Source organism: Mesoplodon mirus (assembly GCF_964341445.2).
Source record: "Mesoplodon mirus genome assembly, chromosome: 19".
NCBI lineage: Eukaryota > Metazoa > Chordata > Mammalia > Artiodactyla > Ziphiidae > Mesoplodon > Mesoplodon mirus.
Window position 1 is genome coordinate 13,146,192 of NC_138995.1, and position 27,449 is coordinate 13,173,640.

At 42.4% G+C, this 27,449-nt stretch overlaps 1 protein-coding gene across 4 annotated transcripts in view; it reads left to right on the top strand.

The window, feature by feature from the left end:
• The window catches only part of RFWD3 (ring finger and WD repeat domain 3), a 43,016-nt gene extending 18,952 nt beyond the window's left edge, over positions 1-24,064 (top strand). Inside the window, exons 4-13 of one of the 4 annotated variants that reach the window (XM_082606967.1) lie at positions 261-331; positions 3,520-3,711; positions 3,811-3,902; positions 8,193-8,307; positions 9,032-9,260; positions 12,179-12,329; positions 15,870-16,046; positions 17,683-17,897; positions 19,374-19,585; positions 21,066-24,064. In XM_082606967.1, coding sequence (XP_082463093.1) covers positions 261-331; positions 3,520-3,711; positions 3,811-3,902; positions 8,193-8,307; positions 9,032-9,260; positions 12,179-12,329; positions 15,870-16,046; positions 17,683-17,897; positions 19,374-19,585; positions 21,066-21,209 — 1,598 coding nt within the window. In that variant the 3' untranslated portion in view covers positions 21,210-24,064. Of the gene's footprint in view, positions 1-233; positions 332-3,516; positions 3,712-3,810; positions 3,903-8,192; positions 8,308-9,031; positions 9,261-12,178; positions 12,330-15,869; positions 16,047-17,682; positions 17,898-19,373; positions 19,586-21,065 lie in introns of all 4 variants that reach the window. The other 3 variants (XM_082606966.1, XM_082606965.1, XM_082606964.1) reach the window with 3 other exon arrangements.
• Positions 24,065-27,449: the final 3,385 nt, after the last annotated feature.

The window sequence follows — 27,449 nt, forward strand, 5'->3', positions numbered from 1 at the left end:
GCTTGGGGTCAGTCCCTGGTCAGGAAACTAAGATCCCACGTGCTGCACAGCCAAAAAAAAAAAAAAAAGGATTCATTGATGCTACTTGGGGAAATTGTCATTCCTTTTACAGCAACAGTATCAATTAGAAATGGAAAGCTGTAGTGAGTCAGCCTCTCCTGCTAGCCTCATACCTGACTTATATCTTCTTTTATATATTACCTATCCCATCATTTCTGGAAACGACTTGGCAGAGCAACTAGGAGGTAATGACTTGGCAGAGCAACTCAGAGATATCTCAACAGAGCAAGAAGTTACATGTATTGGTGGAGGAGAGACTCTCCGCAAACAGGTAATATGAACATCCTTTCAAATGAGAGGTTTCGATTTACATTTAAAAAGGCAGCTGCAGATTAAAGTGGAAAGCCCACAGACTTTGTAGGCAGAGGGTCCAAGTGTAGATCCTATACAAGTTACTCATTATTTGTGTGACTGCCTCCCCTTAGGTTTAAAAACATGGAGTAGGGGAAGATGTGAGGAGAACTTGTCCTGTCCACCTGACAAGGTTAAGTATCAGTTAAAGTAGTAGATATGAATGCAGTCTATGAACTGTCTGGCAGAAAGATTGCTATGAGATAAACAGTTTTTATTTTTTAAAATTACAGATATCACTGTCCTTAATATGAGACTTATTTATACCAGCTGTGGACCCTGCCAGTTCCAAAACATCATTGATCCACTTTTTGCAAATTTCTATTTTTATTTATTCTCTCTAGAAAAGTTACTCTCATATAAATTTACTTATGTGTATAAATGTTTTTTCTTTATTGAAATATAGTTGATGTACAGTATTATGTTAGTTTCAAGTGTATTACAAAGTGACTTGACATTTGCATACATTATGAAGTGATCACCACAATAAGTTTAGTAACCATCTGTCCCCATACAAAGTTATTACAATATTATTGACCACATTTTTCATGCTATGTATTACATCCCCATGGTTTATTATTTTATAACTGGAGGTCAGTACCTCTTAATCCCCTTCACCTATTTTGCCATACCCCACTCTCCTTCCCTCTGGCACTCACCCATTTGTTCTCTGTGTCTCTTAGTCTGGGTTTTTTTGTTTTGTTTTATTTTTCAGATTCCACATGTAAGTGAGATTATATGGTATTTGTCCACACTCCATACTGTTGCCTATAGTGGGTGCACCAATTTACATTCCCACCAACAGTGCATGAGTGTTCCCTTTTCTCCACATCCTCGCCAATGCTTGTTACTTGTTGTCTTTTTGATGATAGCCATTCTGACAGGTATAAGGTGATATATCTTTGTGGTTTTAATTTGCATTTCCCTGATAATTAGTGAAGCTGAGCATCTTTTCTTCTTATGTGTCTGTTGGCTATTTCTTTGGGAAAATGTTTGTTGGTGTCTTTTGCCCATTTTTAATCAGGTTTTTTCCTGCTGTTGTGTTGTATGAGCTCTTTGTTTATTTTGGATATTATTATCAGATATATCTTTTGTTAATATCTTCTCCAATTCAGTAGGCTGCCTGTTCATTTTGTTGATAGTTTCCTTTGCTGTGCAAAATCTTTAGTTTGATGTAGTCCTGTTTGTTTATTTTTGCTTGCTTCCCTTGCCTGAGGAGACATATTCAAAAAAATACTGCTAGGACCGATGTCAAAGAGCCTACTGCCTATGTTTTCTTCTAGAAGTTTTATGGTTTCAGGTCTTATATTTAAATCTTCAGTCCATTTTGAGGTTACTTTTGTATATGATGTGAGAAAGTAGTCCCGTTTGATTTTTTTACATGTAGCTGTCCAGATTTCCCAACACCATTTATTGAAGAGGCTGTCTTTTCCCCATTGTCTATTCTTGCCTCTTTTGTTGTAAATTAATTGCCCATATAAGTGTGGCTTTATTTCTGGGCTCTCTGTTCTGTTCCATTGATCTATATGTCTGCTTATGTGATAGTACCATACTGTTTTGATTACTGTAGTTTTGTAGTATAGTTTGAAATCAGGGAGTGTAATGTTTCCAACTTTGTTCTTTTTTCTTGAGATTGCTTTGGCTATTTGGAGTTTTGTGTTTCCATACAAATTTTAGAATTATTTATTCTAGTTCTGTGAAAAATGTTATTCATATTTTGACAGGGATTGCATTGAATCTATAGATTGCCTGGGGGGGGGTATGATTATTTTAACAGTGTTAATTCTTCCAATCCATGAGCATAGTATGTCTTTCCAATTGTTCGTGTTGTCTTCAATATCTTTCATCAGTGTCTTATAGTTTTCAGAGTACAGGTGTTTAACCTCTTCAGTTAGATTTATTTCTAGGTATTTTGTTCTTCTTGATGTAGTTCACAAATGGGATTATTTTCTTAATTTCTCTTTCTGATAGTTCATTTTTAGTGTGTAGAAATACAACAGATTTCTGTAGATGAATTTTGTATCCTTCAACTTTACTGAATTCATTTAAATATTCTATTTTAAAATTCACACAAGAGGGATTATATAATATCCTGTTCTGAGACTGGTTCCTTTTCCCCCAACTTACTGCATTTTGGAGAGCCTTTTAGTGTCAGTACATAAAATTGAATCTCATTCTTATTGGTAGTAATAGCTGCACAGTGTTTTTACATAGGAATACATTTTTAGTTAACTCTTCCCTTGCCATGTACACTATGGTTGTTCCCTTTTTCTTTATTTCTTTGTTGTTGCTGTTGCTTCCTAATAAGATCATGCTGCACTGAGCATCTTTGTACTATTGTCTTGGCACATATTTGTGATTATATTCATGGGATATATTTCTAGCAGAAAGATTGCTATATCAAAGGAAAGATGTATGTATTTTCAGTTTTGATAGATAATGCCAAGTTGCCCTCAGGAAAATTTGTTCCAGTTTCTACTTGCAGCAACAGTATGTAAGCATTCCCATTTCTCCCTCACCCTCAGTGCTTGGTGTCATCAGACATCAATTTATGCCATCTAATAGATGAGAAAGTAAAAATGTGGTCTCTTACTTGAATTTTTATTTCTTTAATTATAAGTGAACACTTACCGACCATTTGTATTTTTGTGAGTTGTTTATATCCTTTCTTTTTTTCCTGGTATTTTTTTTCTTTATTCACATGAGCCAGGTATTTTATAGCTACTTGAATTGATTATGGACCTAATTTCGAATGTATAACAAACTTAATATTCCCTGTTGTTATTTAACTGGGTCACTTCTAGGTTTGTTTTGTTTTAATATCTTCGTAAATATAGCTCCTTTTTGTCATTTGAATGAAAGAAAATCAAGAATTTTATAAACTCAAAGGGTAATAATATTTTCATGGCTTATATTACCTTTGACCAGATTGCATTCTGGAAAGAATGGGAAGTGATTCATGGGTGTTGGGGGTTTTCTTTGGCATTTTCAATTGTGTTTGTATCATTTTTGTGTGGTTTTTTGTTAATTTGATAGAGTTTCACATCTTCTTCAAGACTGATTTTGCATTTTCTCTAATTTGAATGTATTCTGGTTTCCATCTAGCAGTCTCCCCAGAAGTCTCATCCTCTCCTAGCTTCTGCTTCTGTGGATGAGGAAGAAGTGGACACTTGCACAATATGTTTGGAACAGTGGACCAATGCTGGGGATCACCGGCTCTCGGCATTGCGCTGTGGGCACCTCTTTGGATATAAGTGCATTTCTAAGTGGCTCAAAGGACAGGCACGAAAATGTCCTCAGGTAAAGACCATAGTTTAAAACTGTGCATGTGCATAGTCAGCATGTTAAGTCAGGAGGATTCCTAGAACCACACTTATTGTGTCCCATTGGGCTCCTTAGTGCAACAAGAAAGCCAAGCACAGTGACATCGTTGTCCTTTATGCCCGAACCCTGAGAGCTTTGGACACTAGTGAACAAGAGCTCACGAAAAGGTAGGTGGCAGTTCTGCCTAGCTGGAATATTCCCTTTTGGTTCTTTGTGTGCACCTCTGAAAAAGGTATGAGTCACTCTTAGTGTGGTTCTGAGGCTTTCCTTGGGCTGTGACTGGGGATCTCTGGGGATCATTGGCAATCTGTCTAACACTATGATTTATGACACATGTCTGATCATCTGAAGCATGGTTTGCTCTCCATATAGCATTAAAAATGATGATCTGGGGCTTCCCTGGTGGCACAGTGGTTAGGAACCCACCTGCCAGTGCGGGGGACACGGGTTCGAGCCCTGGTCCAGGAAGATCCCACATGCCATGGAACAGCTGGGCCCATGAGCCACAACTACTGAGCCTGCAAGCCACAACTACTGAAGCCCGCGTGCGTAGACCCCGTGCTCCGCAACAGGAGAAGCCACCGCAATGAGAGGCCTGCACGCCACAAGGAAGAGTAGCCCCTGCTCACTGCAGCTAGAGAAAGCCCGCACACAGCAACCGACCCAATGCAACCAAAAATAAATAATGAATTTAAAAAAAAAAAGTCATAGAGAAACCTTTAGCCATACAGTAATACCTCACACCTAGGCTGGGAAACAGACCCAATCAGAAAGATAGCCTGGATTTTTTGTAGCCTGTCCAGATTCTTCCCTAGGGATTACATTTACTGCCTGCCTCTGCTGCTAAGTACTGTGAACACTGAATCAGGGAATCCTCTGTCTTACTCTTTGTAGCCAATTCATGGTCATCTAGAACACACTCGCAAGTCTCAATCTCGTCACTAGAATAGACTTAATGATACTTTTTAAAAACTGAGGATTTTTGTTTCTTGTGTCCCTAAGCCCTCCTGCAACAGTACTCTGCAAAGAAGTCTCATAACTGAAGCTTTGCACTTGTCGTACAATGCAAGAAATTATCAAGATTTGGGAAGCCCATGAACAAATGCTAATAACACTACTTATAAAATATGCTCTAAGAACATTAAAGATTAAAAATACCTGCACTGGACTTCCCTAGCAGTCCAGTGGTTAACACTGCACGCTTCCACTGCAAGGGGCACAGGTTCGATTCCTGGTCAGGGAACTAAGATCCCACATGCCTCTCAGCACAGCCAAAAAAAAATTAAAAGAACCTGCACTGAGAGACTACAGGGATGTGGGTTCGCTCATGTATTACTGGTAAAAATGTACACGGGCACAAACATTTAGAGAGGCCTTTGGCAATATGTTTCAGAAGTCTAAAAGTAATTCTGCTTCAGGCGTTTTTTCTAAAGAAATGATTAAGGTTATGTACAAAGATATACTTAATCAGACTTGATTTTTGCTTAATACTCTGAGGCACATATCCTAGCTGATATATGTAGCTCTAGTTGATTCATTTTAATTTCTATATAATATTCTATTTCTCTAATTAGAGTTTACCTATATGTATTTCGTATTGGTGGACAGTTAGGTGGTTTCCAGTTTTTGTTAATATAAGCCATGCTGCAGAGAGATAGGTGAGTTTCTTTAGGTCTAGAAGTGGATTTGCTTTATCATAGTGTATATGTAATTTCAACTTTACTAGATATTGTCAAATTGCTCTTCCAAGAGGCTATTCCAGTATATACCAGCAGCAGTGTAAGAGATTTCTCATTTTTTTTCATACCCTCATCTACTTTATATTATCAGACTTAATTTTTGCCAGTTTCATGGAGTGAAGTAGTATTTACTTAAATTTGCTTTTCCTCAATTGCAGTTGAACCTACTTTTCTATACATTGTGCTCAAATATTTTGCTCATTTATATTGAACAAAATATATTGTTTCTTACTGATTTATAGTTGTTTTCCTTATACCAACTCTTTGTTGGTTGTATACGTTGCAAACGTCATCTTCTAGTTTATGGTTTGTCTCTTTAACTTGTCTATTGTATCTTTTGTTGAACACAAGTTTTTAGTTTTAATGTAGTCATTTATCAGTCTCTTGTTTTTGTCCCTACTACATTAGAATAATGGAGACATTATATCTTCTTTTAAATGTCTTTTTTTGGGGGGGGACGGGGTACGCAGGCCTCTCACTGTTGTGGCCTCTTCCATTGCGGAGCACACGCTCCAGACGCACAGGCTCAGCGGCCATGGCTCACGGGCCCAGCTGCTCCACGGCATGTGGGATCTTCCCGGACCGGGGCACGAACCCGTGTCCCCTGCATCAGCAGGCGGACTCTCAACCACTGCGCCACCAGGGAAGCCCCCAAATGTCTTTTTTCTTTTTTTAATAAATTTTTTCTTTTGGCTGCGTTGGGTCTTTGTTGCTGCGTGTGGGCTTTCTCTAGTTGTGGCACGCGAGGGCTACTCTTCGTTCCGGTGCGCGGGCTTCTCATTGCGGCACCTTCTCTTGTTGCGGAGCATGGGCTCTAGGTGAACGGGCTCAGTAGTTGTGGCACATGGGCTTAGTTGCTGTGTGTCGTGTGGGATCTTCCTGGACCAGGGCTTGAACCCGTGTCCCCTGCACTGGCAGGCGGATTCTTAACCACTGTGCCACCAGGGAAGCCCCTTTTAAATGTCTTTAAAAGTTTTAGTTTTTACACTAGTTTTTAGTCTACCTAAAATCTAGTTTTATGGATAACCACAATTGTATTAATTGTTAAAATTAATCATTTAAAAACTAATAAATAATTTTAAATTAATAAATAAAAATTTATATAGAAATATTCTTTCTATATAGATTTCCATTGCTACCTCTATCCTAAATTAAGTTTCTATATTATGAGTAGACTACTCTGTTGTTCTGGGGTCTGTTTGTTAATTCTTGCACCAGTACTTCAATTTAGTCTTTCCAGCTGTGAACATTATATAATATCCTTTCACTTATTCCGTTTCCTTTGTATCTTTTATAACTGTATTTTGCTTCTTAAAGGCCTTAAGTTTATTCCTAGGTTGCTGTTGTTAGAATGCTATTTCGAATGAATTTTTTTCTGTTATATTTACTAGTCAGTTATCTGGTATATGGGGAATGCTATTGTTCTAATTTTCTTGATCTTGACTACAGCAGCCTTGCTGAACTCTAATAGTTTGTGGGTTCTCTTGAATTATAAGAGCCACTTTATCCCTTCCTTTCTAATTTTCATCTTTTTTTCTCTCCTATCTCATTGAAGTGGAAATCTCTTTTTTTGCATTTCATATTTTGAAACATTCAGATTTATGAATTTTATTCCTGGTGAATGTGTCCTTTCATTACACATTGTTCCTCTTTGTGCCTATTCATCCTTTTTAATTCTAATCAGTCTTTTTTTAACATTTGCCTAGTGTATACTTTCTATCTTTTTAACTTAAGCCTCTTTTTTATTAATTAATTAATTTACTTATTTATTTTTGGCTGCACTGGGTCTTTGTTGCTGCACGCAGGCTTTCTCTGGGGGGTGTACTCTTTGTTGTGGTGTGCGGGCTTCTCACTGCGGTGGCTTCTCTTGTTGTGGAGCATGGGCTTCAGTAGTTGTGGCACATGGGCTCCAGAGCGCAGGCTCAGTAGTTGTGGCACATGGGCTTAGTTGCTCCGTGGCATGTGGGATCTTCCCAGACCAGGGCTCGAACCCATGTGCCCTGCACTGGCAGACAGATTTCTAACCACTGTGCCACCAGGGAAGTCCAGCCTCTTTTTTTTTTTTTTTTTTTTTTTTTTTCGCGGTATGCGGGCCTCTCACTGTTGTGGCCTCTCCCGTCGCGGAGCACAGGCTCCAGACGCGCAGGCTCAGCAACCATGGCTCACGGGCCCAGCCACTCCGCGGCACGTGGGATCCTCCCGGACTGGGGCACGAACCCGTGTCCCCTGCATCGGCAGGCGGACTCTCAACCACTGTGCCACCAGGGAAGCCCCCAGCCTCTTTTTATAGTGTTCTTTAATTTGAATATCTGATGAACAACCAGTACCTTATTTTCTTTTTATCCAGTAGATAACCTTGGTCTTTTAACAGGTCGTTTTTACTCTTTTATAATTTGGCTCTAACTCAAGCAGTGAGCTTGGCTGTAATCCCTCATTTTGCATTTTAGGTCCCCATCCCTAGTAAGAGCCAGATTCCTGGTCATCACTGCCTACTTCAACACTGAGACCCACCCCAGTAGGCTCATGAGTTCAGCCCTGCATGATACTTTTCTGTAGTGTTTCTGGGCTTGAGAGATTTTTCACTTGTTATATTTTATTCACTATCATGACATATTTACAGCGAAGTGTATATCATAGCATGAATTTACTATGTCATCTTGATGAGAAGTCTTCTCTAGCCTTTCTAATCTCCACCTGTTGCTGGCTTTCCCCCTCTAGTTCCTTAGAAAAGGAGCAGATGCTAAGGAAGAAGGCTGAGTTAGAATCGGCACAGTGCCGGCTCCAGCTTCAAGTCCTCACTGAGGAATGCACTAAGCTTCAGAGTCGTGTTCAGGTAAGTTTGCCTTCTCTAATCCAAAGAACTTTTGGAGTAGGAATTAAGAAGGCATCTAAGTATTATTTAGTTTCATCTCATATACGAATAGGATTTACCAGGTTTTTCAGAAAGTAAACATGATCAACTCTTTATTTCTGATTAGGGCTTATATAACATGCTTTATGATGAATTCTACTGCAGTGTGTTTTTTGTTTTTTTTTTTTTTTGCGGTACGCGGGCCTCTCACTGTTGCGGCCTCTCCCGCTGTGGAGTACAGGCTCCGGACGTGCAGGCTCAGCGCCCATGGCTCACGGGCCCAGCCGCTCCGCGGCACGTGGGATCCTCCCGGACCAGGGCACGAACCCGCGTCCCCTGCATCGGCAGGCGGACTCTCAACCACTGCACCACCAGGGAAGTCCCTGCAGTGTGAATTTAAAAAAAATCGAACAGCCACCTGATAATCAAAACTTGTTTAAGTCATTTCACTTCCTTGAATCTACCAATTAAATGAGAATTAAACAGACAAAATGACCATTTAGGACTTTCATTGCTTTATGATTCCATGCTCTCCCTATTTCAATTGCTTGTTGAAATTCTGTGAAAACCGCAGCAGTTCTTTAGGATTCATGTTAACATTTTCTTGTAAAGGATAAGAAATATTCTTGTATTAGATCAAGGAATTGTGTATGAGGGGAATACCAAATGAAAAAGCTTCACATTTACAAAATCTTTTGCGTTTTAGGACTTGAAAAAACTTATTGTGCAGCATCAGGGTCAGATTTCACAGCTGACCGGGAGTTCCCAAGCACGTTTCCTAAGCAGCCTGTCCTCCAGCCAGAGCCAACACAAGTACCATTTCCAGAAGACATTCACAGTGTCTCAAACAGGAAACTGCCGAGTCATGACATACTATGATGCTCTGAGCTGCCTGGTAGTATCACAGCCTTCTCCTCAGGCCTCCTTCCTTCCAGGTGAATAGTCCAGAACCTCAGGTGTTTTTTTTGTTTTGTTTTGTTTTTTAAGGAACATTTATTTATTTATTTTTTGGCTGCGTTGGGTCTTCGTCGCTGCGCTTGGGCTTTCTCTAGTTGCGGCGAGAGGGGGTTACTCTTCATCGTGGTACATGGGCTTAAGAGATGCAGTGGCTTCTCTTGCTGCAGAGCACGGGCTCTAGGCACGCAGGCTTCAGTAGTTGTAGCTTGTGGGCTCTAGAGTGCAGGCTCCGTAGTTGTGGCACACAGGCTTAGTTGCTCCGCGGCATGTGGGATCTTCACAGACCAGGGTTCGAACCCGTGTTGCCTGCGTTGGCAGGCGGATTCTTAACCACTGCGCCACCAGGGAAGTCCCCAGAACCTCAGTTTTTATGTTCATTATTGGACTCTATTTCTCTCCTCCCTTCTTGAAGAATCCAGGACTCACTAGTAGGTGAACACTGTCCACAGCCCACCAAATCACTTTTTCCTAGTCACTTTCCTGTTAATACAGATACTTCAGGGTACTGCAAAGATGTCTGTACTGTCTGTTGACGTCATTCTGTAAATTTGTTCACCAAAAGGGTAGAGATACTGAACCATGGTAAAGTGAGAGAAGATATACTTAGAAGTGTGGGTTGTCCAAGGATAAGAACATCATTCTTGTATGTCCCACTAAAGTACAGGTTCATTTTAGACTAGAAATATTGGAAAAAACACTACCGCAAGCTCTAATTCAAGTTAAAACAAGATTTAATGCTTATTTTCAGTAGTGTTCAAATTGACAAATTCCAAATAACAGAATTTGGGAACATTATTATTTTATTAATATTATACTGCTTTTATCTTTTTTGTGTGCTTTTCAAGCTTAATTTTAGGTTGTCTTAATGTTGAAAACCAAATCTCACATGCCCAGTGTTGTAGATGTTTTTCCTGCTGTCTTCAGCATATGGTTTCTGTCGACTGTCAGGTCCCTTTGCTTCAGCCTGATTTCCTGTCCCCCGACTTAGAAGTTACATTCAAATGCTTCAAAACTATGTCCCCCACACTTAGGTATATATGGGATTGGTGGTGGAATCCCTAGATTATCTTATATTTCTCTATTCACTAATATTACCTATGAGTTGAGAAGCTATCAGGAGGCTCCAATTGAGAGGAAAGTAAAAGGATTGTTTATAATGTTCCTATATCCCATTCTTTTTTTTTTTTTTTTTTTTTTGGCGGTATGCGGGCCTCTCACTGCTGTGGCCTCTCCCGTTGCGGAGCACAGGCTCCGGACGCGCAGGCTCAGTGGCCATGGCTCATGGGCCCAGCCACTCCGCGCATGTGGGATCTTCCCAGACCGGCGCACGAACCCGTGTCCCCTGCATTGGCAGGCAGACTCTAAACCACTGTGCCACCAGGGAAGCCCCCCATTCAAAATTTTAATAAAAAGATTTATCATCATATAAAACCTTCCCCATTAATTGGAAAAATACTTATTTCTTCCAGTTGTTTCCCCAAATTGGGTGCGATCTGTTCCTTTATTTCTTAATGTGTCTATTCCATACTGCACAGCTAGCTCTTCCTGGTAGACTGATGATGCTAATTTCCTCTTGTTTCCTTTAATGATTAACTAGGCAAATACTCATGTTCCCTTGTTGATTTAAAGCCTGTAGTTTCTGTGTTTGTTTTTCTGGCTCTCCTAATTCTGTTTCAGGAGAAAACACAGTAAACTTTCTCTCACTTTTTCCCCTAGTGAAGCAGAAGTGTGATCTTGAATCTAGGATTTGACAAATTTTGTTTGTGTATAACTCAGGTAAAATAGATACTTGGTAAAAATAAATGTATTATCATAGCCTGATAAGAGAACAGAGTAACAAATAAATTTAAAAGGACAAGTTTTTGGCTTTCTTTTCCTCTCTTGGAATGATATACATTGATTAGCATACTTGATGTCATCTGTTTTCATTCAGTTTCAGAAAAATGTAACATATCTTGACCACCTGACAGAGAAATTACTTATCTCCATTCTTTTTTTTTTTTGCGGTACGCGGGCCTCTCACTGTTGTGGCCTCTCCCGTTGCGGAGCACAGGCTCCGGACGTGCAGGCTCAGCGGCCATGGCTCGCGGGCCCAGCCGCTCCGCGGCATGTGGGATCTTTCCGGACCGGGGTTACAAACCCACGTCCCCTGCATCGGCAGGCGGACTCTCAATCACTGCGCCACCAGGGAAGCCCTATCTCCATTCTTTTTTGTTCACTATCTATTCTACATCTTGAGTATCTGGTTCAGGTGGAATAGTGTCTTTCTCTCTCTCTCTCCCCCAACAGCTTTATTATTAAAGTATAATTGATGTGCAATAAACTGCACATACTTAATGTGGTATACCATTTGGTGAGTGTTGATATATGTATACATTCCTGAAACCATCACCACAGTTAAGATAATGAACATATCTATCACCCTGAAAGTTTGCTCAAGCCCTTTTGTAATCCATCATCCACCTATCCCTCCCTCCTCTCCCCATCCCCAGGCAACCACGTTCTGTCATGATAGATCAGTTTATATTTTCTAGAATTTTACATAAATGGAGCCATACAGTGTTACTCTTTTTTTGTCTGGCTTTTTTCAACATAACTTTTTTAAGATTATCCATATTTTTGTGTCTATCAGTAGTTCATTTCTTTTTATTGTCGGGTAGTATTCCATTGTATGTATATACAATGGTTTATCATTCGCTTATTGATAGATATTTGGGATGGAATGTGTTTTTTAAAATAAATTAGAACCCCGGGGAATTTTTATTTTCTTTGTTCGACTAGCTTTTTCCCAGAGACATGCCAAGAAAGGTGAAGAAAGGACCTACTTGAAATGGTAGCTTGCTTTGCCCTAAATTGACTTTCAGTGATCTGTTTCACTCTCTCGTGTCTTTGGCAGGCTTTGGTGTTAAGATATTGAGTACTGCCAACATGAAAAGCAGTCAGTATATTCCCATGCATGGCAAACAGATACGTGGACTGGCTTTCAGCAGTCGATCCAAAGGCTTACTTCTCTCTGCTTCCCTAGACAACACTATTAAACTGACCAGGTGAGTGCTTTGTGGGGAAGATGGGCCCTGGGTTGCCTAGGGTTGAATAGTGTGGAAATTAGTCATCTGTGTTATGATGACCTTGGCTTTTGTGGGGGTGGGATGGGAGATGTCTAAGGCATTGTCTTCTCAGATCCAACTTCATTGAATTTAAAATGTATTGCTTTAAAAAGTGGACACAGCTGGTGACAAAACAGAACGTGTGGTGTTCCATTTCTTTAAAATTATATATGTTACAAAATATATCTTAAGTCATGCAGGTGAGAGTAACACCCTAGAGTTGGTAGAATGACAATATGGAGGGAGCCTTGGTACTGACACCGTGGAGTCACCATACTAGCTTGGGACTGCTTATTCCTTGTCTGTTCCCGGATTGTGCCTGACAGAAATACCTACCAGGAGCTCATTGTCCTGGGTGCTATGATGACTGCTCTCATCATAGTAACCCTCAGTTACTACATTTTATCTCTCACATGCTCTGCAAGTACCCTGAACCAGATCTGAGTGTGCTCCATGCCTTTATCTTTTAGAAAGTAGTTCTAACCCACGCACCTAGGGCCACCTAATCTATGACAAAGGAGGCAAGAATATACAATGGAGAAAAGACAGCCTCTTCAATAAGTGTTGCTGGGAAAACTGAACAGCTATATGTAAAAGAATGAAATTAGAACACTCCCTAACACCATACACAAAAATAAACTCAAAATGGATTAAAGACTTAAATTTAAGGCCAGACACTTTAAAACTCTTAGAGGAAAACATAGGCAGAGGACTACCCTGGGGGCGCATAAGAATCTGCCTGCCAATGCAGGGGATATGGGTTCGAGCCGTGGTCCAGGAAGATCCCACATGCCATGGAGCAACTAAGCCCATGCACCACAACTAATGAGGCTGTGCTCTAGAGCCCGCATGCCACGACTACTGAGCCCGCACACCTAGAGCCTGTGCTCCACAACAAGAAAAGCCACCGCAATGAGAAGCCCACACACCGCAACAAAGAGTAGCCCCTGCTCACTGCAACTAGAGAAAGCCCATGTGCAGCAACAAACCCCAATGCAGCCAAAAATAAATAAGTAAATAAATAAACTTATTTTAAAAAAAAAACATAGGCAGAACACTCTTTGACATAAATCACAGCAAGATTTTTTTTTTGGCGGTACATGGGCCTCTCACTGTTGTGGCCTCTCCCGTTGTGGAGCACAGGCTCCAGATGCGCAGGCTCAGCGGCCATGGCTCACGGGCCTAGCCACTCCGCGGCACGTGGGATCTTCCTGGACCGGGGCACGAACCCGTGTCCCCTGCATCGAAAGGTGGTCTCTCAACCACTGTGCCACCAGGGAAGCCCGCAAGATCTTTTTTGACTCACTGCCTAGAGTAATGAGAATAAAAACAAACAAAAGGGACCTAATTAAACTTAAAAGCTTTTGTACAGCAAAGGAAACTATAAACAAGACAAAAAGACAACCCTCAGAATGGGAGAAAATATTTGCAAATGAAGCAGCTGACAAAGGATTAATCTTCAAAATACACAAACAGCTCATGCAGCTCAATATCAAAAAAACAAATAACCCAGTCAAAAAATGAACGGAAGACCTAAGTAGACATTTCTCCAAAGAAGACATACAGATAGATGGCCAACCATGAAAAGATGCTCAACATCACTAATTATTAGAGAAATGCAAATCAAAACTATAATGAGGTATCACCTCACACTGGTCAGAATGGCCATCATCAAAAAATCTACAAACAGTAAATGCTGGAGAGGGTGTGGAGAAAAGGGAAAGGGAACCCTCCTGCAGTGTTGGTGGGAATGTAAATTGATACAGCCACTATGGAGAATAGTATGGAGGTTCCTTAAAATACTAAAAATAGAACTACCTTACGACCCAGCAATCCCACTACTGGGCATACACCCAGAGGAAACCATAATTCAAAAAGACACATGCTGCGGCCTTCCCTGGTGGCGCAGTGGTTAAGAATCCGCCTGCCAATGCAGGGGACACAGGTTCGAGCCCTAGTCCGGGAAGATCCCACATGCCGCGGAGCAACTAAGCCCATGTTGCACGACTACTGAGCCTGCACTCTAGAGCCCGTGACCCACAACTACTGAGCCCATGTGCCACAGCTACTGAAGCCCTCACGCCTAGAACCTGTGCTCCACAGCAAGAGAAGCCACTGCAATGAGAAGCCAGCGCACCGCAACAAAGAGTAGCCCCCGCTCAGTGCAACTAGAGAAAGCCCGTGCACAGCAACAAAGACCCAATGCAACCAATCAATCAATCAATTAATTAATTAATTAATTATTTTAAAAAGACACATGCACTCCAGTGTTCATTGAAGCTCTATTTACAGTAGCCAGGACACAGAAGCAACCTAAATGTCCATCAACAGAGGAATGGATAAAGAAGATGTGGTAGGTATATACAATGGAATATTACTCAGCCATAAAAAGAAACAAAATTGGGTCATTTGTAGAGACGTGGATAGACCTAGAGACTGTCATGCGGAGTGAAGTAAGTCAGAAAGAGAACAACAAATATATTAACATATATGTGGAATCTAGAAAAATGGTGTAGATGATCTTATATGCAAAGCAGGAATAGAGACACAGAAATAGAGAACAAATGTATGGATACCAAGGGGGAAAAGAAAGGGGTGGGAGGAATTGGGAGATTGGGATTGACATATATACACTATTGCTATTATGTATAAAATAGGTAACTAATGAGAACCTACTCTATAGCACAAGAAACTCTACTCAGTGCTCTCTGGTGACCTAAATGGGAAGGAAATCCGAAAAAGAAGGTATCTATGTATATGTATAGCTGATTCCTTTTGCTGTACAGTAGAAACTAACACAAGATTGTAAAGCAACTATACTCCAATAAAAATTAATTTTAAAAAAGTAGTTCTGATTAGATGTCTCTTAGTTGGCTTCTTATTTAATTTCTGCAGCTAAATCTGAGGGACGTCATGATGCCTGCTCCAGGCCTGATATACCTTTTGACTTTTCAAGAATGCTTCAGCTTAATTTTACCCCCAAAATCAATGTACCATTATGTTTTATGTATATCTATATGCTGTGACTTATTTTAGTAGTGTTGAAAAATAGGGGGAGAAAGAAAGGTTAAATAGCAAAGTGTTATTAATGACTACCTCTGGATGATTGGATTATAATTTATTTTTATTTTTCTTATATGTGTTTTCTAATTTTTCAATATTAAATATTGATTACCTGTGTAATAGGTAGCTATGGAGAAGGTAATAGGGGTAGGGTAGGGAATGTACTGTCTATCTGTCCCTTTAATTTATTCTTTTACTTCCTTATAGCTCAGGAGGAAAACCTGTGTCCCCCAGAGCAAATATTTTGGCATTAAAAGGAGTTACCTGGGCAGACCCTAGGGGAAATTGGGAATCCAGATAGTTTTGGTGTGTGGTTATGTTCTTAAAGGATGATCATTAAAATGATAATCTTTACATCTTTCTTCTGTATTTGATTTTTGTAATGCATAGTTGTAAAAGTCTTTTTTAACTCCACAGCCTGGAGACAAATACTGTGGTCCAGACTTACAATACTGGACGTCCTGTCTGGAGCTGCTGCTGGTGTCTTGATGAAAACAATTACATGTATGCTGGATTGGTCAACGGTTCAATTCTGTTGTATGACCTTCGAAACACAAGCTCTCATATCCAGGAGTTAGCACCTCAGAAAGCTAGGTAAGGAGCCACCTGTAGGTAACAGCTTTCTCTTAGACTGTTATTGTATTAATCCTGTCTTTTGAGAGTGTTTCACAGTTGATCAGAATTCCTAACAGAGGGCAGTTCTCTGAGTCCACTGATCTATTCTCACTTCAGAATCAGTAAGATCCTTAGAGTTTGTGTTCATGATAGTTCATATGGTAGAAAGTTCTGGTACCAAATATAACCAGATTCACCCAACATGCCAAAATGAAATCAGATCTGTGTTCAGAACCCAGCTCCACCATTTATGAGCTGTGTGACCTTGGTCACATTTCTTGGCCTGTTATGAGCTTCATCTGTGAAATATGGTTAGCACAGTCTTGCTTTAATAGACACATGTCTAACACACAGGAAGAGATCAGTAAAGAGCAGCCCAATAAAAAGTGATTTAAAACTTCCCTAATCCACAGCTGAACCAACTTGGTCTAAGAATACCATATTACTATGATTTATCCATTTATAATCCAGTCATAGAGTTGGGAGGTTTGTGAAGTTGGCCCAGGTTCTGAGGATGGGTAGCCACCAGCATCACTTTGGCTCTTCAGAGTGTACTAGAAGCGGGTAGAGCAATCTAAACATAAAGATATCACTATAGTAATAATTGTTTACTGAAACCTAGCCTCAACACTGTGGGGTTTTCTTTTCATTTGGGTTGAGTGGAACCGTTCTTCAGTGATGTGGTTCATGGGCCTGAAGGTGACTGATGTAAGTTGATACAAATACGAAGTCCAGGCAGACAAGGCGACTGCCATCGATGTAGAGGATCCACGTAGAGTAGACAATAAAATACGGCAAATAGCAAGGGAAGAATATGTATTCGTTTTTGTTTTAGTTTGCTTAGGTTAGCTTCATTATGACAAGGAAATGAAACAAAGCAGGCAACATGATCACTTTGGCAGCTTCAGCAGAAACGAGTTCATAGGAACATAGTCTGTAGGCTAATATTTCTGAGAGAACTCTTGGCGTGCAGTCTGGGTCATATGATTGAAGAAAGACATTTAGAAAATCTCTAAAGAAACAATCCTGTTTCTGAATTAAAATGTAGTTGCATTAGGCTGTTTTGTTTGTTTGTTTTTTGGCTGTGCCACACAGCTTGTGGGATCTTAGTTCCCTGACCAGTGGTCGAACCTGGGCCCACAGCAGTGAAAGCACAGATTCCTAACCACTGGACCGCCAGGGAATTCCCTAGTCTGGATTTTAATTGAGGGGGTCTGTCAACTACAGCTTGGAAGCTTTAGTTTATTAGATGTATAAGCTGAATTTCCTTCCTGACTTTTCTTGTGTATGTGGCTAACCCCATTTCCAGAAGCTTCACGCCAATCAGATCTTGTGTTTGTAATCTTGTACTTTTAAATTTCCTAGTCCATTTTTCTCGTTGCTTTTAGAGCATGTGGTGTCTTCCTCTGAAACTGAATGTGGAATATTATATGTATGCTCTTTTGTTTCTGCAGAGTGGGTTGGTAGTTTTATTAGCTATCAGAGGATAGTGACCCTCAGAAGTTTTTTAACCTTTTCTATAGAGTTAGGAAAGTCCTCAAGGGCTCCTGGTAGTGGGGTCTGGAGCAATCCAAGTATTGGAAGGTGAGGCATGATTTCCTTTCTTTCCCTTCAGATGCCCGCTGGTATCCCTGTCATACATACCCAGAGCTGCCTCGGCTGCATTTCCATATGGTGGGGTGTTGGCTGGAAGCTTGGAGAATGCTTCCTTTTGGGAGCTGAAAATGGGCTTTACTCATTGGCCTCATGTGCTGCCCATGGAGCCTGGGGGCTACATAGACTTTCAGACAGAGAGCAGCACCCGGCACTGTCTTGTGACCTACAGACCTGGTGAGTGTTGTTGGCATGTCCTCGTGGGACCTTTGTTTTGTTTGGGAGCAGATTGGTAGAGGGGAGAAAAGGAGAGCCTGTCCTAGCCTTCAGGAGGTACTGGTAAGCCCCTCACAGACTAATAGCTCTTGCTACTACAGTGAGGACAGTGGCCCCAAGTTCTTCCATAGAGCCTGTCTCCCTTTCCTCACTTGTGTGAACTGGGACATATTTGGCCAGGTACTCCTTGGAAGTGAATTAGCCCCTTTAGGAGCCCCTGTGACTTAAGACAGTAGTGGAATGAGGAGACCTGCGCTCGAAGCCACTGAGCTACCCTTAGATCAGTTTCATGTTTTCTACTTGCCCCTCATTTCACTTAAAAGAAAGGCCCAGATAAGGGGAGTCATGCAGAGAGCCCAGACTCTAGGCTATTAGCTGTTCTTCCTTATTTGGGGCCAACAAACGTAAGTGAAGAGTAGATGGACAACCGTAGTGGCCCTAGCCAGCTGAACTTCTCATGGCCTCCAGAACCAGGACTGCAACCCTTGACTACCAACCATGCTAAAATTCACTGGTTTTTCCTAGCTGAAAGGTATGAATCTAAATTCCTGATGAGCTATATTGATGGTCAGGCAGATGTTTTATAAGAGATAGTCATTAAAGTGCTCATACTTCTGCTAGTTGGGGATTGACCTAAGCATTTTAAGTTTTGTTTGAGCTGAGAAGCTGCTTCAGCAGACTCTTCTTTCCCCTTTTTTTTTTTTTGCTGTACGCGGGCCTCTCACTGTTGTGGCCTCTCCCGTTGCGGAGCACAGGCTCCGGACGCACAGGCTCAGCGGCCATGGCTCACGGGCCCAGCCGCTCCGTGGCATATGGGATCCTCCCAGACCGGGGCACGAACCCGTATCCCCTGCATCGGCAGGCGGACTCTCAACCACTGCGCCACCAGGGAGGCCCCTTCTTTCCCTTTTGGTTTTAGTCATCTAGGTCCTCTATCTCCAAGGATTTGCTATGACTTTAGAAAGCTTGAGGATCCCATTTTGTTCTCTAGCTTTTGTTTGCCTCCCAGCAGAACCACTTGTATATGTTTCCCCTTCTGTAATAATATGCTTTCACTTCATATGTACAGTTCAGGGATTAATGGGGTCCTGACTGGGGGAAGGAAAAAACCTTGTAGTCAGAACCCTTAAGGAAGACAAAAACCCAAACAGAGGTCTGGCCAGTTACTGTGCTTTTCCTAAAAAGGCTAGCTCATTCTCAGAATTGTATCCCTCATATACAAAAACCTATTGTAGATAACTTGCTTCATCCTAGCCTAGGGTTCTGAATTTCATTTGTGATGTATTATTTTGTTCTTGTTATGTTTGCTCTGTAGCTATTCATGATGGTTTGATAAAATTGTGCCCTTTCCACTCAACTAACTGGTAACCAAGTTAACCTTTGGCTAATTTCTTTGGACCATCCCCATGGATCAATACTGATTTCTCTGTCTCATAGATAAAAATCACAACACCTTACGAAGTGTACTCATGGAGATGTCCTATAAGCTGGATGATGCTGGAGAGCCAATCTGCTCCTGCCATCCTGTACAAACATTCCGTGGGGGACCCACTTGCAAACTACTGACCAAAAGTGCCATTTTCCAAAATCCAGAGAATGATGGCGGCATCCTGGTGTGTACGGGGGATGAAGTGTCAAATTCTGCCCTGGTGAGTAGTCTGTCAGCTTTTTATACTGACTTATATAAAGCAAAGAGCCAAAGTTCTCCATAATTGCATGTATCTTCATACGTGTGTATGTGTGGTTGCTTAGTTTATTTTTTACACAAGTCACACTTCATTGATACATACTACTCTATAGTTTGCTCTTTCCCATTTAACTTCCTGTTTTGGATATCTTTCCATACCAATATCTTTAGATGGACCTCACTCTTTTTATGTGAGCTATAGTGTCTCATGGGCCATATTGTGAACCTTTTAAAAAAAAGCGCTACCCTTTAAAAAAAAGCGCTACTTGATGTTAGGCGAAATGAAACACATGATGCCTTCTGTGTGGTGTCCTTGAACCCATAGAGCAGCACTGTCCAATTATGTCACACGGGCCATGTGAACACTTGAAAGTAGTTAATGTAAATGAAGAAGTTAATTGTAAAAATTTTATGTAATTTAATTTAAATGTAAAGAGCCTTATGTGGCATACTGTATAACACAGGAAACTGCTTAAGGCACTGTGGTGACCTAGACGGGAAGGAAATCCAAAAAAGAGGGGATATATGTATATGTATAGCTGATTCATTTTGCTGTACAGTAGAAACTAAAGCAGATGTCTTTTTTTGGCTGCGTTGGGTCTTCGTTGCTGCACACTGGGCTTTTTTCTCTAGTTGTGGCGAGTGGGTGCTACTCTTCATTGCGGTGCACAGGCTTCTCATTGCGGTGGCTTCTCTTGTGAAGCATGGGCTCTAGGCGTGCGAGCTCAGTAGTTGTGGCTCATGGGCTCTAGAGCGCAGACTCGGTAGTTGTGGTGCACGGGCTTAGTTGCTCAGCAGCATGTGGGATCTTCCCGGACCAGGACTCAAACCCATGTCCCCTGCATTGGCAGGTGGATTCTTAACCACTGCGCCATGAGGGAAGGCCCAAGAAGATGTCTTTTTTTTAGAGATGTATACTTATGTATATAAAGGTAAAATGACATGATGTCAGCAAAGAAAAAAATAAAATCAATAAAGCAGGTATGGTAAAAGCTTAGTAATCTGGGTGATAGATGGCTCATTGTACTATTGTACTTTTTATTAATTTTTTTTTTCCACAATAAAAAATTTTTTTAAAGGAGAAGAAAGCACCAGTTAGAATATAGGTTCCATGAGGTCAGAGACAGGGACTTTTTGTCTTGTTGACCCTTCTTTCCCTAAAAGAGTTCTTGGCACATAGATTGAAGGGGTGAATACTAGGCTTGGTTTTCAGATCCACTCACAGGTAGACTAATTGCTGATTTTAGTAGATAAGGCCATACATGACCTATGTCAGGTGTGTTGGCTTTGTGCCACCTTGTGAAGGTTAGGGACAGTCTGTTTTGCTCCGCAGGCAATGCTGTCTCTGCAGTGCTTTCAAAGTTATGTGATGATAAAGAATGCAAGTCCCTAGCTGAATTGAAGGGACCTAGCTGACCTTTATCTCTGCTTTTCTTTTTTAGCTGTGGGATGCTGGCAGTGGCTCGTTGCTGCAGGAACTGCAGGCTGATCAGCCTGTCTTGGACATCTGCCCATTTCAGGTGAACCATAACAGCTACTTGGCTACCTTAACGGAGAAGATGGTCCACATCCATAGGTGGGAGTGACCATGGTCTTGAAACTTGTCGGACATGCTGCTGGTTAATGTTAAATGTTGTTTGTTAGCACCTGGCAGCCCTAAGCAAGATCTGTGCTTATTGTCTGTGGCCTAGAACTTTTGGGATCGTGGCAGTGTCCATCAAAAGAGTCAGTGTCGGGCTTCCCTGGTGGCGCAGTGGTTGAGAGTCCGCCTGCCGATGCAGGGGACACGGGTTCGTTCCCTGGTCCGGGAAGATCCCACATGCCGCGGAGCGGCTGGGCTCGTGAGCCATGGCCGCTGAGCCTGCGCGTCCGGAGCCTGTGCTCCGCAACGGGAGAGGCCTGCGTACCGCAAAAAAAAAAAAAAAAGAGTCAGTGTCTGGTACTCCATCATGTTATACATTTCTTGGGGGTAAAAGCCTTCATGAATCTTAGTTGAGAATAATTTTTTTTTTTTTTTTGGTTTTTTTGGCGGGTTTTTTTTGTTTTGTTTTTGTGGTAGGCGGGCCTCTCACCGCTGTGGCCTCTCCCGTTGCGGAGCACAGGCTCCAGACACGTAGGCTCAGTGGCCACGGGTCACGGGCTCAGCCACTCCGCGGCACGTGGGATCCTCCCGGACCGGGGCACGAACCCACGTCCCCTGCATCGGCAGGCGGACTCTCAACCACTGTGCCACCAGTGAAGCCCGAGAATAAATTTCTTTTTTTTTCTTACGGTATGTGGGCCTCTCACCGTCGCGGCCTCCCCCGTTGCGGAGCACAGGCTCCGGACGCACAGGCCCAGCGGCCATGGCTCACGGGCCCAGCCGCTCTGTGGCACGTGAGATCTTCCCAGACCGGGGCACGAACCCGTTTCCCCTGCATCGGCAGGCGGACTCTCAACCACTGCGCCACCAGGGAAGCCCGAGAATAAATATTTTTGATCAAACTTTCTGCTGAACCTCAGAGAGTATCCTCCCAGAAGTCATTTAGGATATGTGTGTGCACCAAGCATTTCCAGAGGATGTGACATCCCACCAGAGTGGTCTTGTCACTTGAGCTATATGACTTGGGAATGCGTATGTTCCTGAAGGGACTACCTTCCTGACGCTGCTTGGATGCAGCCTGGATGCAAGAGAATCTTTAGTTGAACACAAGAGGACACTGTAGAATCTTCCAAAGGATTTGATCTATTTCTGACCTTGCGGGCTGATAACCTTTTAGTAACTTGGTCTCATCCCTACAGAAGTGTGTGGTAGAGCACATCTGGTCTGCTTTGTGGCAGGAACAGTAATGTTCAGATGTGCAGTGCTGGGATATTGGTAAACCCAGTGATGGTGGTGGCTGATGAGCTGTAGACCCTTCCCTAATGCTGAGTGTACGGAGTTCATCACATTGTGGGAGTCAAGGAAAGAGACCAGTTGTTTGAGCAGTGAGGAAGACTCACTATTTTTTTCTAGCCAGCTTAGGATCTCAGGATTGGTTTTGTATAAGCCAATGCTTTGAAGGCCACTCTTTGTCCCTCTCACTAGGAAAAGATGAGCCATATGTCAGAGCTCTTACTTGAGTCTCCTGGTATGAGAGATCAGGAGCAAGGGGCTAATAACCAAGAGAGGCTTACAAAAGAGAAGCTACTCCGACTGCTGTTGAAAGCAAAAGAAGGACTTGTCTTTTCCATTTTGAAAGAGTTTGTCTCTGAATAAAGTCAGCCCCTTGGAGTGAGGAGCCATTCTTGAGCGTGTTTAGAATTCCCAGGTTAAATCCTTCCCCCAGGTGAAACTGATGTTTGATTCCAAGTTCCTCTGATTTGCCTCCCTTCCTAACTTTAAAAAAAAGTGTTGTTAGTAAAACAGTTATTCTTAGGAAGATAATAGTGGTTGGAGGCCTATGTGGTTTGCAGGGAGATGCCCACCAGCTTTCATTTCAGCCCTGGATTGTCCAACTTTGGGAGCTGCACTTTTCTCCCATAGAGGGCTCACTTTATATCTGTTTGCTTTGCTAAAGGCTACTCTTCTAAACTGTTGTCCACAACAGAACATGTCTCAAGGTGTGTGCTCCTTGTTCTTGGGAGCAGGATGGCTAACAGTATGATTTTCTTAAATAATTGTAGAAATTTTATTATTTTTATTTTAAAACAGTTCTGACTGGTCAACCCCTGAACTGTTTCCAGCATTTCTCACCAGCAAGGGGTTATTGCAGTAGATTTCCCCAGAGTTCCACATTCTAGTTGTGCTTTCCAGAGCCTGGGAAAGAGCCCCCTTTTCTAGAGGAGGTGTTCCTTTTGACATGTGGATGATTAAGAATGACTGCCCAGGCCTAGAGCTTCAGTGGCAGAAAAGGATTTGAATTAAAAAGCAGAGCTCATCTGGTTTCAGCTGATGATAACAGAGAGGATGCAAGTGGTCAGGCCCTGGCTGCCTTTGTCTTTGGCAGAGGCAGAACCCAGGGCAGGGTTAGGATTTGACTAATGTTGAAGTACACTCAGCTGATGCTGATTAATCCCCCCAAGTGTAGGAACCAAGGGACTTGTATTACTAGGGAAGTTGGAAGAATCTCATGTCTTACCAATCCTTGCATTCCTCTAGTAAATTTAGATGTTTTAGAAGCAAATTCTTGGGACTGATTTCTCCAAAGGAAAAAACCTTTGCCCCTGCCCCCACTCTCCTCTGCCTGGCAGGAGAGATTACCTCTGTAGACCCAGACTCTGCCCCACCATGTTCCCTCACCCCTGCTCTAAGGTTGTTTTCCCATTTGAGGGTTTGGAGTTAAGTAGACTCAAAAATATTTTCTTGTTGTATCTATCCTTATACCTGCTTTGAAAACCGGACAGTGGGATCTCTGTTCATGTTCTGTGTTTTATGTTTTAATGTTAATATGAAAATAAAGCATTTACCATGTGTACCTACTCCTGATGTCTTTTGTCTTTTTTTTTTTTTTGGCTGTGTTGGGTCTTAGTTGCAGCACGCGGGATCTTCATTGCCATGTGCAGGCTTCTCTCTAGTTGTGGAGTGCAGGCTTCTCTTTAGTTGTGGCATGCGGGCTCTCTAATTGTGGCGCTCGGGCTCCAGTGGTAGCCCTGGAGTTGGCCATGACCGCAATTCCTCTCATGAAGGTGGGATCCTGACAAGGTAGAGAGAGTGACAGTACTTAACATCACTAGACAAACAATATGCCCCTTCCCTCACCTGAGTCACTTGCTGCCTGAGTCAAGGAAAGGAAACAAATACATTAGCAGATGCTAACATTTGCTTCTCTGATTAAGACCCCTCTCCCCCCCCCCGCCCCCCGCCAAAAAAAAGACGTGAAATTCCTTTAGGAACCATAGTTTGTACAACTTGGCAAATTGTTGTAAGGGAGGTAGAACACCCACACTCCAGAATACTGGGTTCTTCTCTCTGGGTCTTACAACCCTAGACAATCTAGGGTTCTCACCCTATGTGACAAACAAGTTCAGATCCCTTAGCTGGATAATTTGGAGTGCCTGGAAGTATGTTATTCCATTTTTCATCCCTTTACTCTTTTTTTTTTTTGCGGTATGCGGGCTTCTCACTGTTGTGGCCTCTCCCGTTGCGGAGCACAGGTTCCAGACGCGCAGGCTCAGCGGCCATGACTCACGGGCCCAGCCGCTCCGCGGCATGTGGGATCTTCCCGGACCGGGGCACGAACCCGTGTCCCCTGCATCGGCAGGCGGACTCTTAACCGCTGCGCCACCAGGGAAGCCCCATCCCTTTACTCTTGTTGGTATTAAGCCACTGCTGTCGTTCCAGCTCAGTAGTCATACTGTTTTGTTTCTAAAAATTAAAAAATAATCAGAATAGTTCATTTTAGATTTATAATAACAGCTTACATTTACTGAGTATGTACCTAATGCTGTGGTATACCTTTTATATGAAAGGAACTCTCAGAGAAGTGAAAGAATTTGCCCAGGTGTGGTGGCCATGAACATGAGCCTTTCAGATCTCCGGCCAAGGATGGCATAATTGACTGCTGTTCCAGCTGCTGAGCTCTGAAATCCACTACTGCATCACAGCAAGGCCGCACTTTCCAAGGGTTGCTCCCAGCCAGTGACTGAGGATGGCAGGGATACTAAGGCAGGCCCATTTCTGGGAGATGCTGAATGCCTGACAGGCACCTTTAGCTTGAGGACTCTCCAATGGTGTTGGCCAAACTTTCTTAGACTTGAACTTCAGTCTAAGTTGTTTCCACCTAACCATCCTTGCTTCCTCCCTCTCTATCTCTACTTCACACAGGGTGAGATCTGTGTATTTGACTGCTCTAATTGCCTCATCTATGTGGAATCATGCAGTATTTGTCTTGTGACTGGCTTATTTCACTTAGCATAATGTCTTCGAAGTTCATCCATGTTGTAACATGTATCAGAATTTCCTTCCTTTTTAAGACAGTGATGTTCCATTGCATGCATATACCACATTTTGCTTATCCATTCATCTGTCGGTGGACACTTGAGTTGTTTCCACATTTTAGCTATTATGAATAATGTTGCTATGAACGTGGGTGTACAAATATCTCTTTGAGACCCTGCTTTCAATTCTTTTGGGTATATACCCAGAAGTGGAATTGTTGAATCATATGGTAATTCTGTTCTTAATTATTTGGGGAACTGCCATACTGTTTTTCCGCAGCAGCTGTGCCATTTTACATTCCCACGAACAGTGCATAAGAGTTTCAGTTTCTCCACATCCTCTTCAACTCTTGTTATTTTCTGTTTTGTTTTTTTTTTGTCGGGGGGGGTTGTTTGTTTGTTTGACAGTAGCCATCTGAATGGTGTGCGGTGGTATCTCATTGTAGTTTTGATTTGTATTTACCTAATTATTAGTGATGTTGAGCATTTTTCATGTGCTTATTGGCTATTTGTATACCTTCTTTAGAGAAATGTTTATTCAAATCCCTTGCCCACTTTCATGTATTTATTTATTTTAAAAATTTATTTTATTTATTTATTTTTGGCTGCATTGGGTCTTCGTTGCTGCGCGTGGGCTTTCTCTAGTTGTGGCGAGCGAGGGCTACTCTGTTGCGATGTGCGGGCTTCTCATTGCAGTGGGTTCTCTTGTTGCAGAGCATGGGCTCTAGGTGCATGGGCTTCAGTAGTTGTGGCACGTGGGCTCAGTTATGGCTCGTGGGCTCTAGAGCGCAGGCTCAGTAGTTGTGGCACACGGGCTTAGTTGCTCCACGGCATGTGGGATCTTCCTGGACCAGGGCTCGAACCCATGTCCCCTGCATTGGCAGGCAGATTCTTAATCACTGTGCCACCAGGGAAACCCCCCTTGCCCACTTTTAAATTGGGTTGTTTAGTTATTTGTTGATGCCTAATCCCCTTTTGTTTTCTGCTTCCTGGTAGACCTAGATAACACGGGTATGCCAGGAGTGTTCCGGGAAATTTGGTAAGATGGGGATGATTGAGGCCCAAGAATAATAAAGACCAGGTGGCAATGCTTAACTTCCAGAAGCCAGGAGACCACAATTCCATTATTACCAGCAAGATTGAAGAGCTGCCTAAGGGGTCTTGACCAGCAGGGAGTTGGGGAGAGAGTTAATAAAAGACAGCATCCCTAGGGGCAAAATAGACACAGCCAATGAAGGTGCTTTTTAACATCTATAAACAAAAAATTCCATAAGAAAGGAGGGGCAGGAGACTAAAGGTGGTCATCCCCAAAGGTCATGCTCCTTTGCTCAGTTTCTAGACCTGAGCCAATTTTCAGATCCAGAACCCATTGATGAATAAGTAGTTGGGAGCCTAGGAACAAAGACCCTACAACACCATGCCAAGCATATGGTTCCTTCAGTCTTTCCCCAGAGAGACTCAATGGCCATTTACTTGGGTGACTATACACTGACAAAAGAGAAGTAACCAACTATTTGAGGACCATTGGACATTTGGTCCGAGTTGCCTTTGATACTCAGACTAAAAGTATCATCATAGGTCCCTGGCCCCTGGGGACCTGGTACTATAAATGGTGTCCTGGCTAGATTATGGCTCACAGTGGCCCCACTGGTTATGTGGACTCATCCAGTGATCATTTCCCCAGTCCCCAAGTATATAACTGGAAATGATCTAGAATAATCTAGACCTAGAAACACTAGATCATTGTGAAAATGATCTGGAAACATGTGGTGTTTCTGGCCTGTGCGGTAAGAATTACCATTACAGGGACTTCCCTGGTGGCGCAGTGGTTAAGAATCCGCCTGCCAATGCAGGGGACATGGGTTTGATACCTGGTCTGGGAAGACCCGTGCGCCACAACTACTGAGCCCAGGTGCCACAACTCCTGA